The 15,690-nt window shown below is 39.3% G+C and overlaps 1 protein-coding gene across 1 annotated transcript; it reads right to left on the bottom strand.

Annotated features, from left to right (window-relative positions):
* Positions 1-10,609: 10,609 nt before the first annotated feature.
* On the bottom strand, positions 10,610-13,809 carry LOC137962000 (uncharacterized). Its single transcript, XM_068808684.1, has 3 exons — positions 12,713-13,809; positions 11,732-12,402; positions 10,610-11,631 (listed from the first exon to the last, which is right to left on the bottom strand). The coding sequence occupies exons 1-3, from the start codon at positions 13,807-13,809 to the stop codon at positions 10,610-10,612; spliced, it is 2,790 nt and encodes a 929-aa protein (XP_068664785.1).
* Positions 13,810-15,690: the final 1,881 nt, after the last annotated feature.

Below are 15,690 nucleotides of genomic sequence, written 5' to 3'. Positions count from 1 at the left end.
TTGCCAATTTGCATCAATAAGCTAACGTAAATCCTTCGAGGAAGAGGAATCCCCAAGGGTGGACCTGTCTAATACCAAGATGTAGGGATCTTCCCGGGCCATGGATCTCGTCACCCTTCTTCCTTCTCTTCCCTCCAGATTGACTGTTGACGCTGGAAGAGAACCCTCAAGTCGCCGGAGAAGGAGCTCTAGTTTCGTATTCATGGTCTCCATTGAAGTACGAAGATCATCAATACCTGCATCTGATCTTTGACGATTTGCATCAATAAGCTAACGCAAATCCTCCGAGGAAGAGGAATCCCCAAGGGTGGACCTGTCTGATACCAAGATGTTGGGATCTTCCCGGGCCATGGATCTCGTCACCCTTCTTCCCTCTCTTCCCTCCAGATTGACTGTTGATGCTAGAAGAGAACCCTTGTTCTTGGAACGTGTAATGGTGGAATCGGAATGGAATGGATTGAGCTTTGAAGGAAGCTCGACCTGGACCTCTGAGGGAGAATCCGACCTAGACCTCTGAGGGAGAATCTGACTTGGCTAAAACTAATTTACTCAATGCTTACTTTCTTTCATTCATTTCACGTCCCTATATAGGGAATTAGGGAAAACATGCCAAAGGCCATAAGTTCAAAAAATTACAAATAAACCCCTAATGAATTGAAATTGCAAATAAACCCCAATCTATCCTCTTCTCCAACTATCTACTCTAGATGTTATGGAGTCCATAACATAAGGACAGCAGGGGGCCAATAAAAGTATGGAACTTTCATGGAATATAAAAGACCTCAATCTACCTCAAGAATATGACGATTTTTCTATTCGGCTACTCCGTTTTGTTGAGGAATGTAGGCACATGATGTCTGATGGATAATGCCATTTTCTTGACAAAATGACTCAAGGTCTTTTGAAATATACTCTTTGGCATTATCAGACTGGAGGATTTTTATCTTTTGACCAAATTGTGTGATTACCATAGCATAAAATGACTTAAGAATGGATGGAATCTCAGACCGCTCCTTAAAAATAAACAACCAAGTTGTGCGAGTGAAATCATCAATAAAGGTAATAAAATATTTGGCTTGAGAAATATTAGAGACACTCAAAGACCCCCAAACATCAGTATGAATCAACAAAAAAGAAGTGTCACTTTTCACTTCTGAACGAGGGGAGTATGTACTCCTTTGATGTTTACTTAACTGACACTCCTCGCAACTGAATTCTGACATGATCTTAAGAGATGGAAACATATGATGAAGAGACTGTATAGAAGGATGCCCCAATCGATTGTGCCATAATCGTGTCTCAGGCTCAGTAGTAGACACGATGTTGATCTTTGGCACGTCCAAGTAGTAAAGCCCCCCTTGTTCATGGCCTCCACCAATCACCTGCTTCGTTATAAGATCCTCAAAAACACATGAAGTAGGTGAGATGGTGACCGAGCAATTAAAATATTTTGTAAGCTGACTAACAGATAGTAAGTTCAAAGGAAAAGTAGTAACAAAAAGAATGTCAATGAGCGGAAGTGATGGGGTGATAGAAGTAGAACCTTTTCCTTGGACTTTGGTTTGAGAACCATCAACTATGGTAACAAACTTGTGTCAAAGACTCGGAAATAGAGAATGCAATAAAGTTTTGTTACCCGTAAGATGCTCGGAGACTCTTGAATCAATTATCCAGAATGAAGATGAGGCTGATAGCATACCTGAAGTAGTAGTGGCAGCAGTGGTTGTAGAGGAACTAGGAGAAGAACCTAGCATGGTCTTCATTTTCTGAAATAGCTCATACTATTCATCAGTAATATTTTTTTGTGCACCTGATGTTGTGGGATGGTCTTCTTGTGCATCACTCATAAGGGCTTGATTAGCCCTTGTCAATTCTGATTTGTCATTAGCTTTATAGCATATTTCTTTATAGTGGCCATATTTACCACAGTAAGTGCATGCCCTGTAATGTCATCGGTCTATAGTGTGGCCAGGAAATTTACAATGAGTACATTTAATATCATTTGTTCTGCCAATACTAGTCCTTCCACCTCTTCCTCTGCCCCCTCTATAACCTCTTCCTCGGCCTCGGCCGCGGTCAGAGGATGATCTTTTATGATCAGAATACATAGCAGATACATCAGTAGTGGAGGAAGAAGTGTCTGGAATATGAAGGAATGCTGCAAACACATCATCAAACTTTGGGACAGCAAAAGCACTCAACAGTTGACTCTTGGTTCTCAAGATGAGGTTTAATATTTGCAAGACAAATAGCTGTAATTAATGCTTCCTTTTGTTTGTCTTGGATAGAAATATCAGTGGTGAAGGGCTGAGATAACTTCCAATCTTGAAGAAAGCCTCTAAACCGTGCCAAGTACTCATGAATATTTTCTCCTTGTTTGGTATTCAACATTCTATGGAGAATAACATAGGGTCTATGCAGTATATCAGGGCATGAATATAGTTTAGTACATGTCTCCCAAATCTGTTTAGAAGTGTCAAGATGAATAACATTACTAGAGACATGTTCTTCCATGCTATTTATTAGCCAACCAATTACCAAAGTATCATTCTTCAGCCATTTCATATAAAAATATCATCTTCATCAATAGGTGGTCCTCGGGTAGTGAGGTGACCAAGTAGGTCTTTGGTTATGAGAAACCTCCTAACCGAGGTGGACCAACTCAGAAAATTTGATACCCCACATAAGGGTATGGTGGTGATTCTCAGTATATCACCTTTGATATTCATATTTTCATCAGCCATGATAGGTTCTTCTTCAAAAAACTTTTAATAATAACACCAAGTACCACTTCTTCAATCAACTCAGTATATGTGAATATAGCATCAATGATAAATTATAATTTTTTCCAAAAAACCACTCATAAGAGGCTCAATAGAAATATTCTATATCAGGGAACTCTTATCCCATGAAAAAAAAAATCAATAATCTGAGTATGGACTGGTCTCGACAAACATAATTTCCAAACCAATAAAACTGTTTTGATAGCTCCTTCTAGACAGAGGGGCATGCATATCCATAACATAATAAGATGAAAGCATTCACATATTCATCCTTGAATCATCATCTAAATTCGAAGACCGGTATCATAAAAAAAATATTTTTGAACACTAATCTCTCGACTTGTGTTCTTCCTTCATACATGAGCCTTCTTTGAGTGGTGTTGATCATCACTTCTCTAAAGCATTCTTTTGACGAGGGATCCTAAATATATTGCTCTAATACCATGTTGAATTTAGGATCCCTTTTTCATGATTCCGAACAAGGGAAACAAGAAAGAAAAAGAGAAAAAAGGAAGGAAAGCTCTCGGGTAGAGAGAAGAAAAAATAAAAGGGGAAGAAGAGGTTGCGCCAAGCAAAGAGAGAGAGAGAAAAACCAACTCGGGGTTGAATGTGTGACTTAATTAATTCCGAATTTACAACACCTCTATTTATAGTAGAGGAGGAGGTAGAGTCCTAATACAACTTATCATTCAATCCTAATTACATTCCAACTCTAACTCTTTAATATAAGTCTATTCAAACTAAATTACTAGAAGACTAACTTGTGTTGAACTAGGAGTCCTTCATTATTTACGTGAATATAAGGGATAAACCAGCTCGTAGCCTTATCCTTGTGGTCACCTCATGATCTCCCAGCGTACCTTGATAAGAGTTCCAGCTTGTGAGATATTTGTTGGTCCCACTTGATCTTCAAGTCTTCTAACTCAATTTAGTTTGTGCTTCTTGACCCTTTAACTCGTGTTTGCTTTGGGTGAGGACTCTTCTTGGTGACCCATGTCCTCTAGGACTCTTCTTGATGTCCCACATCCTCATAGTGGGTCCCAACAGTTCGAGCACCATGGTGGGTCCCACATTGTAACATGCAAACTGATATCTCTAGTTTTCCTACTATACCATCTTAACATTAGTTGCCCATTTTGACTTAGATTTACATTAGATACATGTGGAAATGGCCTTCCTCAAAAGAGATGTAGAGGAAGGAGTTTATATGAAATAACCTAAGGGTTTACCTTGAGTCATTATGGCTATTTGCTTTGCAAACTTTAAAAGTCCATATATGGGCTAAAGCAAGTCCCTTATTAATAATTTTTAAAATTTTATAATGTTATCTCTTCATCTAGTCTTTTTGAGAACATTACCAATCAATGCATATACCACAAAGTTAGTGGGTGTAAAATCATTATTCTAGTCTTGTATGTGGATGATATTTTATTTATATCCAAATGATATGAGTTTGTGGCATGAGGTGAAAGTTTTTCCTTCTCAATATTTTGATATGATATATATGGGTAAGTCATCTTATGTCATTGACATTAAAATTCATGGAGACAAATCATAAGGTATTTGGGGATTGTTTTAGGAGCTATATCAACAAGGTACTTGAAAGATATAGGATGTCAAACTGTTCATTCGGTGTAGTATCCATTGTGAAAGGTGACCAATTCAATTTGAACTAATGCCTTCAAAAGAACGTTAAAAGATAATAGACGAAAGACATTACTTATGCTTCAACAATAGGAAACTTTATGTATGCCTAGGTCCATACCAAACCAGACATTGCATTTTTAGTAGGAATGATGGGAAAATGTCAATGTAATGACGAGAGAGCTTCAATGAAGGGCATTATCTTCAAGGGACCAAGAATTTCATACTTACATATAGTCGATCCAACAACTTAAAAATTGTTGGGTACTCATAATCAGATTTTTCTGGTTGTATTGACACATCTAACATTAGGATACATCTTCGCATTAGTTGGATGAGATATATCTTAGAAACGTACAAAACAATCACTAATTGCTATTTCTATAATGGAACTCGGGTTTGTTGTGTGCTTTGAAGCTACATCATAAGGTATTTGGTTGAATAATTTAATTTTGGAGCTTCAAGTTATTAATTCAATCTCAAAGCCATTAAGGATTAGTTGTGACAATTCAGCTTCTATGTTATTAATTGAGAATAATAAAAGTAGAAGGGGAAGTAAACATATAGACATTGAGTACTTACCGTCAAGGACCATGTCAGCTCCAATGAAGTGTTCATTTACCACATTTGTACAAAATAAACGGTTGCATATCCATTGACAAAAGGCATGCCACCAACTTTGTTCATGGATCTTGTACCCAAGATGGGACTTTGTCCAAATTAGACACTTTCTGTTTGATTTCAGGTGATGTATTTTATAATATTTTAAAATAAAGTTCTTATTTCTTATTTGTATTGTCTATTGGCTTGTATACATGCTTGTTTGAGAATAACAAATATTATTGTATTTTAGGGTAATGTTTATTTAATTAAAGGACCTAGCACCATGATTATTATAATTTGTCCTGTAATTTAAATGTTATTGTTGGAATGAGCTATAAATTGTTACCATAATTATAGGAAACAATTTGTTTCCTTGTTTTGTTTCTGATTCTAAGATCTAAATTGGATCTAAATTAGGTTGTAAATATATTATAAAAAGCCTCCATGAGGAGAAGAATATATCATCAAAAAATTCTTTGAAATCCTTCTTTGTGTTATTTGGTTTTACATGGTATTAGAGCGGGAGAAAAATTTTGTCGTCGCCATGAATGAAGAAACCACCATCGAAGAGCTTCCTATAGTCGAAGAACACAGCAGAAGCTCTGTCCCGTAGTTGAAGTGCACGAAGAGCTTCTAGCCAAAGAACATAGCAGAAGCTCTGTCCCGTAGCCGAAGCGAACAAAGAGCTGGTTTAAATCGGCTTTTGAACGTCGTTGACAACCGAACTGTCATCCCCGAAGATGCTTTGTCATCACTGTGAACAGCCAAGCCACTGCTCTGCCCTCCATCATACCGCACCACCGACCAAAGGAAGCCGACGCTTGCAAAAATTTTTTGTTTCTACAACGACGGTCCCATAACCGAAATAGTGTCACCGATAACCGCACCATCGGCCCAGTTATCGCTGCCGACCACCGTCGTCGCTTAAGGAAGACGACACTTCGTTACCGACGTCGAGGCAGAAAGACAAAAAAAATTTAAACTTAGGAACTACTGTTCCTTTATTTAACTGCGGGTCAACCCGTGGATCTGAATCGGACCCGAACTGGACCACAACCAAACCGGACCTGAACCGAACCTGACCGAACAGGACCCAAATCAGTCCAAAATCGAACCAGAACCGAATCGGACCACACCGAACCGAATCAAAGCAAACAGGACCAAACCTGACTGCCGAGCTGAACCAAACCGAACTACTTCCCAAACCGAACCCAAAATCTGAATCAACCCAGAGACAGACAATGGGGAGCTATCATCCAATCTCTGGAAAAGTTAACAACTGGGTATGCACTCACTGCGGGGAAAAAGGTCATTCGCAACAGCGTTGTTACGAGATTATTGGTTATCTAGAGTTGTGGGACTTCTCAAAAAAACGTCAGAAAGAGATTTTTGGGGAAAAGCTGCTACCTATGACGAATGTTGCCCATCCAGGTATTATCAGTAATGTATTAGTATTCTCTGCATATTCTAATAATAGAACTTGGATTATTAATACAGGTGCATCCGATCACATGACGAGGGATTCCAGTCAGTTAAAATTTGTCCTACCTTCTCCTCAATCTGTTATTTCCACCACCAATAGTAGTACCTCTCCTATTACTAGGGAAGGATCAATTATCTTGTTGAATAATCTTACATTAGATATTGTCCTTGTTGTTCCATCTCTTGAATACAATCTGTTGTCTGTTAGCCAAATTACTTCAACTCTTGCTTGTACTATAACTTTCTGGCCCTCATTTTGTGTCTTTCAGGACATTCTAACCTGAAAGATTCTTGGTTATGGTGTTAGACGAGGCAAACTCTACTATTTGGAGTTGACAGAGAATGGAGGATCGAAAATCAGTCAGGCAAATCAAGCTAGTAGTGAAGAGAGTGCTCAAGCAACTATATGGTTATGACACCGAAGACTCGATCATCTTTCCTTTGGTTATCTTAAGAAATTGCGACCACAACTTTTTTCAGGTTTGAATAATTTGGATTTTCATTGTGACACTTGTGAACTGGCTAAGAGCCACTGTATCTCTTATTTATCGAGTTTGAATAAGAGTTTTGAACCTTTGAGGTTATTCATTCTGATGTTTGGGGTCCTGCAAAGGTTCCCTCTATTTCTCGTGCTCGATATTTTGTGACATTTATTGATGAATGCACTAGAATGACTTGGGTATCCTTGCAAAAAGAGTGACGTGTAGCTAGCTTTTCAAAAATTTCACCAAATGGTACACACTCAGTACCAAAAGCATATTCGTGTTTTGCAATCTAACAATGGTACTGAGTTTGTCGATGCTTCTCTTGGTAATTTTCTGAACAATCATGAAATTCGTCATCAGACCTCATGCACCTATACTCCCCAACAAAATGGATTGGCAGAGAGGAAGAATAGACAACTTTTGGAAGTAGTGCGTGCCACTCTCTTTGGCATGAACATGCCTCGGTTTTATTGGGGTTTGTCAAATTTGCTGCCAACCTTATCAATCGAACACCTTCTCGAGTTATAGGCTTTCAAACTCCTCAACAAAAATTGCACTCCCTAATTTCCATTTCCCATCTTCCGAATCTTGAACCCCAGGTTTTTGGGTGTACTGTATATGTTTATATCCCAAAAGTCTTACGAAATAAACTTGATCCATGTGCCAAACGATGTGTTTTTGTTGGCTATTCTGATTTTCAAAAAGGATATCATTGTTATGATCCACACACCCGAAAGGTCCATGTAACTCTAGATGCGTCATTCCATGAATTAAAAACTTATTACTCAGGGGGAGTGTCTCAGAATTCTCTTCAGGGGGAGAGCTCAAGTGAAGAGAATAGCGGAGGGGCTGAGTTTATTGAGTTAGAAGCGGTGAATGAATTGTTTAATCAACAAGAGAATAGTGGAGGTACTGAGTTAGAAGCGGTGAATGAATTTTTTAACCAACCAGGTCATCATGATGTGGAACAAGACTGTGCTCCCAACCATGACGTCGAGAGTGAATCATTAATTGCTCCTGAAGAATCCTCAAAGTTGCCTCCGTCTGCACCATCAACTGAAGAATCAATCCAGAATGTTCCTCCTCAGGTAAATACGAATCATGTGTTTGATGAATTTATTGAAACATGTGTTCCTAAAAAAATATAACTCCCAGATATCCACAAAGATTAAATATGGGAGTTCCAAAGAAACAGTATGAACCTAATCTTGAAGCCAAGACCAAATACTCAATCAACAACTATGTGTACTCCCATAGGTTGAGTAAATCGTATGCATTTACTGTTGATCAATTATCCAGGGTTTCTATTCCTAGTAATGTGCAGGATGCATTAGCTGATCCAAAATGGAAAAAGGCGATCAACGAAGAGATGGAGGCTCTACAAAAGAATGTCACGTGGGAACTTGTTTCACAACCTAAAGGAGTGAAGACAATTGGATGTCAATGGGTGTTCACGGTGAAACTCAAACTGGATGGAAGTATTGAAAGATATAAAGCTCGGCTAGTTGCAAAGGGATATACGCAAAGGTATGAGATAGACTATCAGGATACTTTTGCACCAATAGCTAAGATCAATACAATTCGCATTTTCATATCTATAACAACAAATCGAGATTGGCCTCTGCAAAAATTTGATGTTAAAAATGTCTTTCTCAATGGAGACTTAGAAGAAGAAGTCTACATGGAGCTACCACCTGGAGTTAAAAGTGGTTCTTTATGTCAAGGTTAAAGTCTATAAATTCAAGAAGTCATTGTACAGGCTGAAATAGTCACCTAGAGCATGGTTTGGGAGATTCTTGGCTAGAATGAAGAAGTTTGGCCATAAGCAAAGTAACTCAGATCATACATTGTTTATAAAACACAAAGAAGGAAAAATAACGGCTTTCATTTTGTATGTCGATGATATGGTCGTGACAGGAGATGACCCATGTGAAATGCAATCTTTACGGGAGTATTTAGCCACTAAATTCGAAATGAAGGATCTCGGACAACTTAAATATTTTTTTGGGAATTGAGGTGGCAAGATCCAAACATGGAGTCTTCCTTTCACATAAAAAATATATGTTGGATCTTCTAGCTGAAACTGGAATACTTGATTCTGAGATGCCCATAGAAATGAATCATAAGCTCAGAATTCTTCCAGATCAAATCCCAACAGACAAAGGGCGCTATTAGTGATTATTTGGAAGATTAATCTACCTATCACACACAAGACCAGATGTAGCATATGCAGTGAGCGTTGTGAGTCAGTTCATGCATGCACCAAGTGAAGAACATATGGAAGCGGTTTATCGGATCTTGAGATACTTAAAGAGTGCTCCAGGAAAAGGTTTGTTATTCGCAAAAAAGAATGTCACTAACATTGAAGGATACACAGATTCTGATTGGGCAGGAGATCAGACAACCAGAAGATCCACGTCTGGTTACTTTACTTTTGTGGAAGATAATCTTGTCACATGGAAAAGCAAAAAACAGAAGGTAGTATCAAGATCAAGTGTTGAAGTTGAATTTTGAGGCATAGCTCATGGTGTATGCGAATTGTTATGGATAAAAAATATACTGAGGGACTTAGGGATTGAATATGCTGAATCTATGAATCTCCATTGTGATAATAAGGCAGCCATCGAAATTGCAAAAAATCATGTTCAACATGATCACACTAAACATGTTGAAGTTGATTGTCATTTCATCAAGGAAAACCTCGATGCAAAGATTATACTATTTCCTTTTATTCCATCCGGGAGTCAGCTGGCTGATATGCTCACAAAGGGAGTATCAGGGGAAGTATTTTATGGTATAATTTACACGTTGGGCATGATCGACATCTATACACCAACTTGAGGGGGAGTGTTGGAATGAGCTATAAATTGTTACCGTACTTATAGGAAACGATTTGTTTGCTTGTTTTGTTCCTGATTCTAAGATCTAAATTGGATCTAAATTAGGTTGTAAGTTTATTATAAAAAGCCTCCATGAGGAGAAGAATATATCATCAGAAAATTCTTTGAAATCCTTCTTTGTGTTATTCGGTTTTACAGTTATAATATTAATGAATTGTGAACAATATTGCACATAACATTATAACTATTTGGCCAAGAGGGAGAATGCTAGATTTAAAATTCAAATCAAAATGAAATGGTCCTCGTCCATAATATGATACACATTGTAATTATAACTACCTCTCACATTATAAACTTCTGTTTATATGTAATCTTCAATGGAGAAATTTGCATTACACTATCTCTATTGATTGCATTAGAGCACTAAAGTTATGCATTAACCCATAATAAGTAAAACAAAGAAAAAACAAATATCTAAGCTTAACATGAGCAAGCAAGGGAGCCATAAAACCAGCCACTTTTTGGCTACATTGACGGGAAAACAGAACTCTCCATTAGGAGGTCCCTGAACAAAGATGATACATGTCCACCCTGCATTCTCAACAATCGGGGACAGGCATAGGCACGCACATTTCTGGATCTTGCCTGCCCCCTCCCTCGTCAACACAAATTTCAGATCTGTGGCCCTAATAATTAACAGAACATTAGAAAAATAGAGCTAACAAATTTTTATAAAGAAAGAATGATAAACAGATTGGTGGGAAGAAAAGAATCAGAATTTTGCACAACGTTGTGGCAGGCCAGTGTGACGATCCACAGCCACCACCTCTGTCTGATTGTTGCACCCAAAAACGTCTTGTCCTAGCTTGGCGCCGGCGGACTTCAACCCCCTCAGAGAAGAGGCCTGGTTGAATAGATTAATCACCGGAAGCTTCGAGGCCGGAGGAAGCTTACTTGCAGGCAACAAATCTCTAAAGTCGGTCTTCAACAGGGGCACCTCGAAGTCCCCTTTATCATGCCTGACTACATTATCCTTGGAGCTGATGTGTGCTCCAGGTTCCATGTGATTCGTCGAGAAGCTCTGCTGATTGGGGAAGTTGGGGTAGAGACTGACATAGCCTCTCAGATACATCATATCTATCAGAAATTTCTTCCACGAAGCTTGCCATCCATTTGTCCTGGACTTGGGAATTTGAACCGGATTTTGCTTGGCATCTTCCGTGAACCTCATGTTCATGTAAACGTAGAATTCTCTCCACTGCTTCGGGAAGAATACTGCACCCCAACTGCAGGGCAACTGGTGCAGATACGGGGTGTTCGGGTGAATGTTCCCGAAGAAGCTTGTTGCGTTCCACCTGGGTCTCTCTTTCACCACTTCAACCAACCGAGGAGTGTAAAGCGAGATGGAAGCAAGTTCAGGGAGGGAGATCTGTGGGTCGTAGTGATAGGCTAAGAGTGAGTATTTGATCCAGAGATAGTAATACGGTGAGACCTCGATGTCATCTTCCAGCAGAAGGCCGAAGTCATTATCGGATGCTGGGTACCAGCTCTCACTCACGGCTCGGATCAAACCCCCCTGGATGATTCTCCTGCGCAGGGTTTTGGAGCCATGGGGCCAATCGTATGAACCGACAAGCCTTATAGTTTCTTCATCTACCTTGCTGTCCATGTTAAAGCTGATAGAGACTTCGTCCCCAACATAGTAGGCCTCGCTCAGAGATTTGAGAAGACGTTGCAGAGATGTAGCTCGGTTTTGAGTGACAATGTTTACAGATATTCTCATGCGATTCCAATCTACAGGCAGACCAGACAGAGTTCAAAACGTTCAGTAATGGAGAAACAGAGAAATCATTAACTGATTGAGAGAGTGAAATAAGAGTTACACGAGTCTTACTTGGCAAAGTGGTGGATCTAAGGTCAGCCATCCACAGAACCTTGGTCACTGAAGGCCTAGGAAGAAGTACCAGGGTCGAACTGTTTGAATTACTTCCGACAGCCATTTTAAGAGCACTTTTCACACTTGGATCAATATCAGCAACCGTGATCACCACACTGGGATTATGAATTTTAATCAACCCTTTCATGCTTGAGTAGACAGTTTGTATAACTGGCACATCTGAATTGGAGATTCCTCCAATGGCTCCAGCATCCAAATCGAAAATTTTGAATCTCCTCTCTCGACAAACCGACCTCGGCCAGTTCAGAGCACTTGCAGCATCTTCGCAGGGACAATACTTTCCACCAGAAACTGCAATATAGGCCTTTTTCCCAACAGTTGATCTGAACTTATCAAGAAGGGGTGCCAGCACTTTCACCTCATCAAGAGAGTGAGCATAGAAAAGGGCATCAATGTTTTGAGGATACATTGCAGCCCATTGAGTCAAGTAACCGGTTGAGAAGGCTCGCCACCATTGGTCATCTCGAACTTGAACGATGTCTTTGAAGATTACTGTTGTTTCAGAGACATAAGCCAGCCTGTGCTCACGGTCTCCCCAAGTTTCTTTGTCGTTGGGATCCACAGGAAGTACGAAAGAACCAGCATTTCTGTATTTTTGAAGCTGATAACTGCACAAATACAAGCCAACTATTGAATTCAATCAACAAAAAAAAAAAAAAAAAAAATCTATTAGAAAATTAAGTCGACTATGTGAAATTCACTGGTAAGTTTTGAGTTATTGTAGAGTAATGGGGTTTCTATCAATTTGAATTTGAATCTGAATCAAACTGGAGAAGTGCTACTCGAATAGATGAGAAATCCGTCAGTCAGCTCAAGGTAGATAGATAGCACAGGTATTTTGATTAGTTAGCCAATTTCCGATTAAAATGTTGGATTTTGATCGTTTAGATTTGTAATGTACGTTGAGCAAATGCTTACCTGAGATGCAGATCCTCCCCTGTCATAAAAGTGAAGGGGGTCTCCACAAAAAGTGTCTTGACAAGATCTGAAGACAAGAACCAGGAACTTGACAGAAAATCCACCTGCACTATCCTGTCCAGTATGATACCATAAGCAGGGTCAGGCAAGTAAAGCCCTGCCTCCTTGGATCGGAACTTCCTGTAGCTTGGGAAGGTAAAATCTTTCTGTCTAAATGGCAAGATCCGGCCTATGCTCCCAAGAACTGAATTCCTGTACTTATCTGTCCCACCCACATGTGACAAGATCTCTAACATTCTCGTACCAGGGATCATATCGTCGTCAAGAATGTAAACGAAGTCTGCTTCTGTTTGCAGAGCCATTTGAAATCTTCCATAATACTTGAAGTCGTAGTTTGAACTCACAAAGCTGATCTTTGAATTGTTATAGCTCTCGACAATTCTTTTAAGTGAAAGCTCATTGGGGCTCCCAAATGAGAGCACCCAGACGCTGAGGAACGGAACAGTCTGCTGGAGTAAAGAATCCAACTGTGCACAGAGAGTCTTCCTCTTGAAGTGGTTCAATATAACTGTAATTTTTGGGACATTTGGACCTCTTTTATCCCATTTTGAGTTCATCTGCATCAGCTCAGAGAGAGTTTCAGGCCCGAAGGAATTTTTCTGGAATTTCAAAACTTCATCATAGAGTTCTCTCTTTAACTTAATCATTTGGGCATCGTTCGATTTCTTCTGAGAAAAATCTATTCGTTCGTGCTCGCACACTTCGGATGGCATCGGTAGTTCTGATTGAAGAGCGTAGTTTTCTTGATAGCGGCTCAGAATGTTGGGCTGAATCATGTATTGTTTCCATTTCTGGGCGATTTGGGTCGCCCATGTGAAGTCAGGCTTGGTTCGCAAATCCACAGCAGGGCTCATGTAATAGAGGAGGAAGGTGGCATATATCGCGAAAGCGAACTGGAGGCAAGTGAGGAAGGTCACCAGACGCGAAGAACCACTCCTGTGAGCCCTCACTACTTTTGCTTTTCCAGCAACGTAATCACTGAGCATGCCTTCTAAGTAGTCACCACTCCTCATACTCGGACTTCGAACTAAACCCATTATTGTTGAATTCAGATATGCATTGATATGATCTGTCAAAACTTTAATAAGAAAAGAAAAAAGAAAAAAGTTCAGTGAGAAAACGAACGAACTTACGATCCAAACTGTTAAATAAAAATCAATTCTTTGTTTTCCACTACTGGAAGGTCTAGCATCAAGATCTCTGATATGATCTCCACTACGGAATTACGAAAGTAAGAAAGCAATTCACCGAGAACAGAGATTTAGCTATTTGGATAGTTTTGAAACTGACACTAGATGAAGTCGAGGAACTTCTTCAAAGAAGCAAAAGTAAATATAAATTCAGGACCATATTGAAGTTTTGTACAAGAGCAGGAATACTCTGTAGAGAGATTAGAGAAGACAGTACGAGAACAGGAGCAGGGCATAGATAAGATATATAAAATATACGTAGATACCTCGAAAGTTCTCAGCTAGTAACGGAGCACTCAGGTACCCATGCACCAGAAAAAAAAAAAACTCCACCAAGAAAGTGAAGTTAAGAAGGAAAGCACTTAGTACTGAATCAGAAAGCTCTGACACCAGAGATAAGGAAATAAACAGCTGAATTGAAGCAAACTTTGAAGCTATCTTAATGTAATGAACCTTCAGAATCAGCGCGTTAGAGACCCAGAAAGATGAACTGTCAACTGAATGCGACCCACCAACAATGGAATCCCAAACTCTGTAACCAACAGAACCAAGCGAAGATGAGAAGCCTCAAATGTTCAATTTCAGGTTCTGAGAGGATGGAGCTGAAACGAAGATGAGAAGACCCAGAAGAGTATGATAAAAGCTTGCAGTGCTATGGATCGTGTGCCAGAGGTTATATATATAAAACCGTTTTGGAACTCAAGAAGAAAACTGAATTTAACGTCACATGGGTTGAACAGTGAGAGAAAACTGTGGAAGGCGTTAGGTTCACATCTTCTCATACATTTCCCCCTTCCGACACCATTAAAAAGCCGGTTTTGAAGGCGTGGAATAGGCAAAACCCCGTGTTTAATATACAGCCTCCCACGTATAGGGTGCAGTGCTCTCTTCTGTATGTATACGCCTTCATAATTAAACACATTCCTTCCCTCGTTCTCTATCTTTTTCATTGCTTTGACATAAATCCAAAGAAAACCGACGAAAGAATAGAATTCTAGTTATGAAAAGAAGAAAAAGGTTGAGAATTCTGCTGTGGTTTTTGTTAATTTCTGCTGAAAAATCAAAACGAATGAATGGTAATTCATAACTGAAGCCTCGCTATGAACAGAGGAGCTCTCGTTTCGTAATGAAAATGTCTTCTGGTGAAAAGAATCAGGACTTTCCAAGTAATGCTTGAATCTACCGAATTGGAGGTCCATACTTCCGATACTTTTGAAGTATTTTTATTTCCAGAGCAGTGACCTTGTAAAATTCAGAGAAAATTGTGATTCGATTACGTGCTAAATCCAAGCAAAAGGAACTCACCGAATTCCGCAACTTCATTTAGTCCATATAAAAACTCAAAAAACTCGCCGAATTCCAAAGCCTGAAAAAAAGTAAATAATATTCAAGCTTTCTTAGACTCAAATCCCAAGAACAGTAACCAGTCCCTCGGAAGAAGCTTCGAATGTAAAAAAACAAAAGGCAACTGAAAATAAAATCGAGTTATATACCTTGATTGAGAAAGAAATGTTCTCCGCCCAGTTCACCCCTGTTTCCTTCTCATGCGAAGTAAACCTAAATCCCAGTCTCACCGCGTTTGTGAGATTGCAGGAAAAGCAAATAATTGGCAGAGGAGTTCTTGGGTCGATTGAAATACAGATGTTTGCACGGTTGACTTTCAAGTAAGAAATTATCAGCAAACTTTGTTAATGATTTCGGCCGAACTTCGGCAAGTTGCTCGATAAA

The sequence above is a fragment of the Aristolochia californica genome, unplaced genomic scaffold (assembly GCF_029961685.1).
Source record: "Aristolochia californica isolate CCGP_79_NKW_82.1479 unplaced genomic scaffold, dmAriCali1.0.hap1 SCAF_4, whole genome shotgun sequence".
Classification (NCBI taxonomy): Eukaryota; Viridiplantae; Streptophyta; class Magnoliopsida; order Piperales; family Aristolochiaceae; genus Aristolochia; species Aristolochia californica.
Note: the sequence above shows the minus strand (reverse complement) of the source record. Positions and strands in the feature narration are given on the sequence as shown.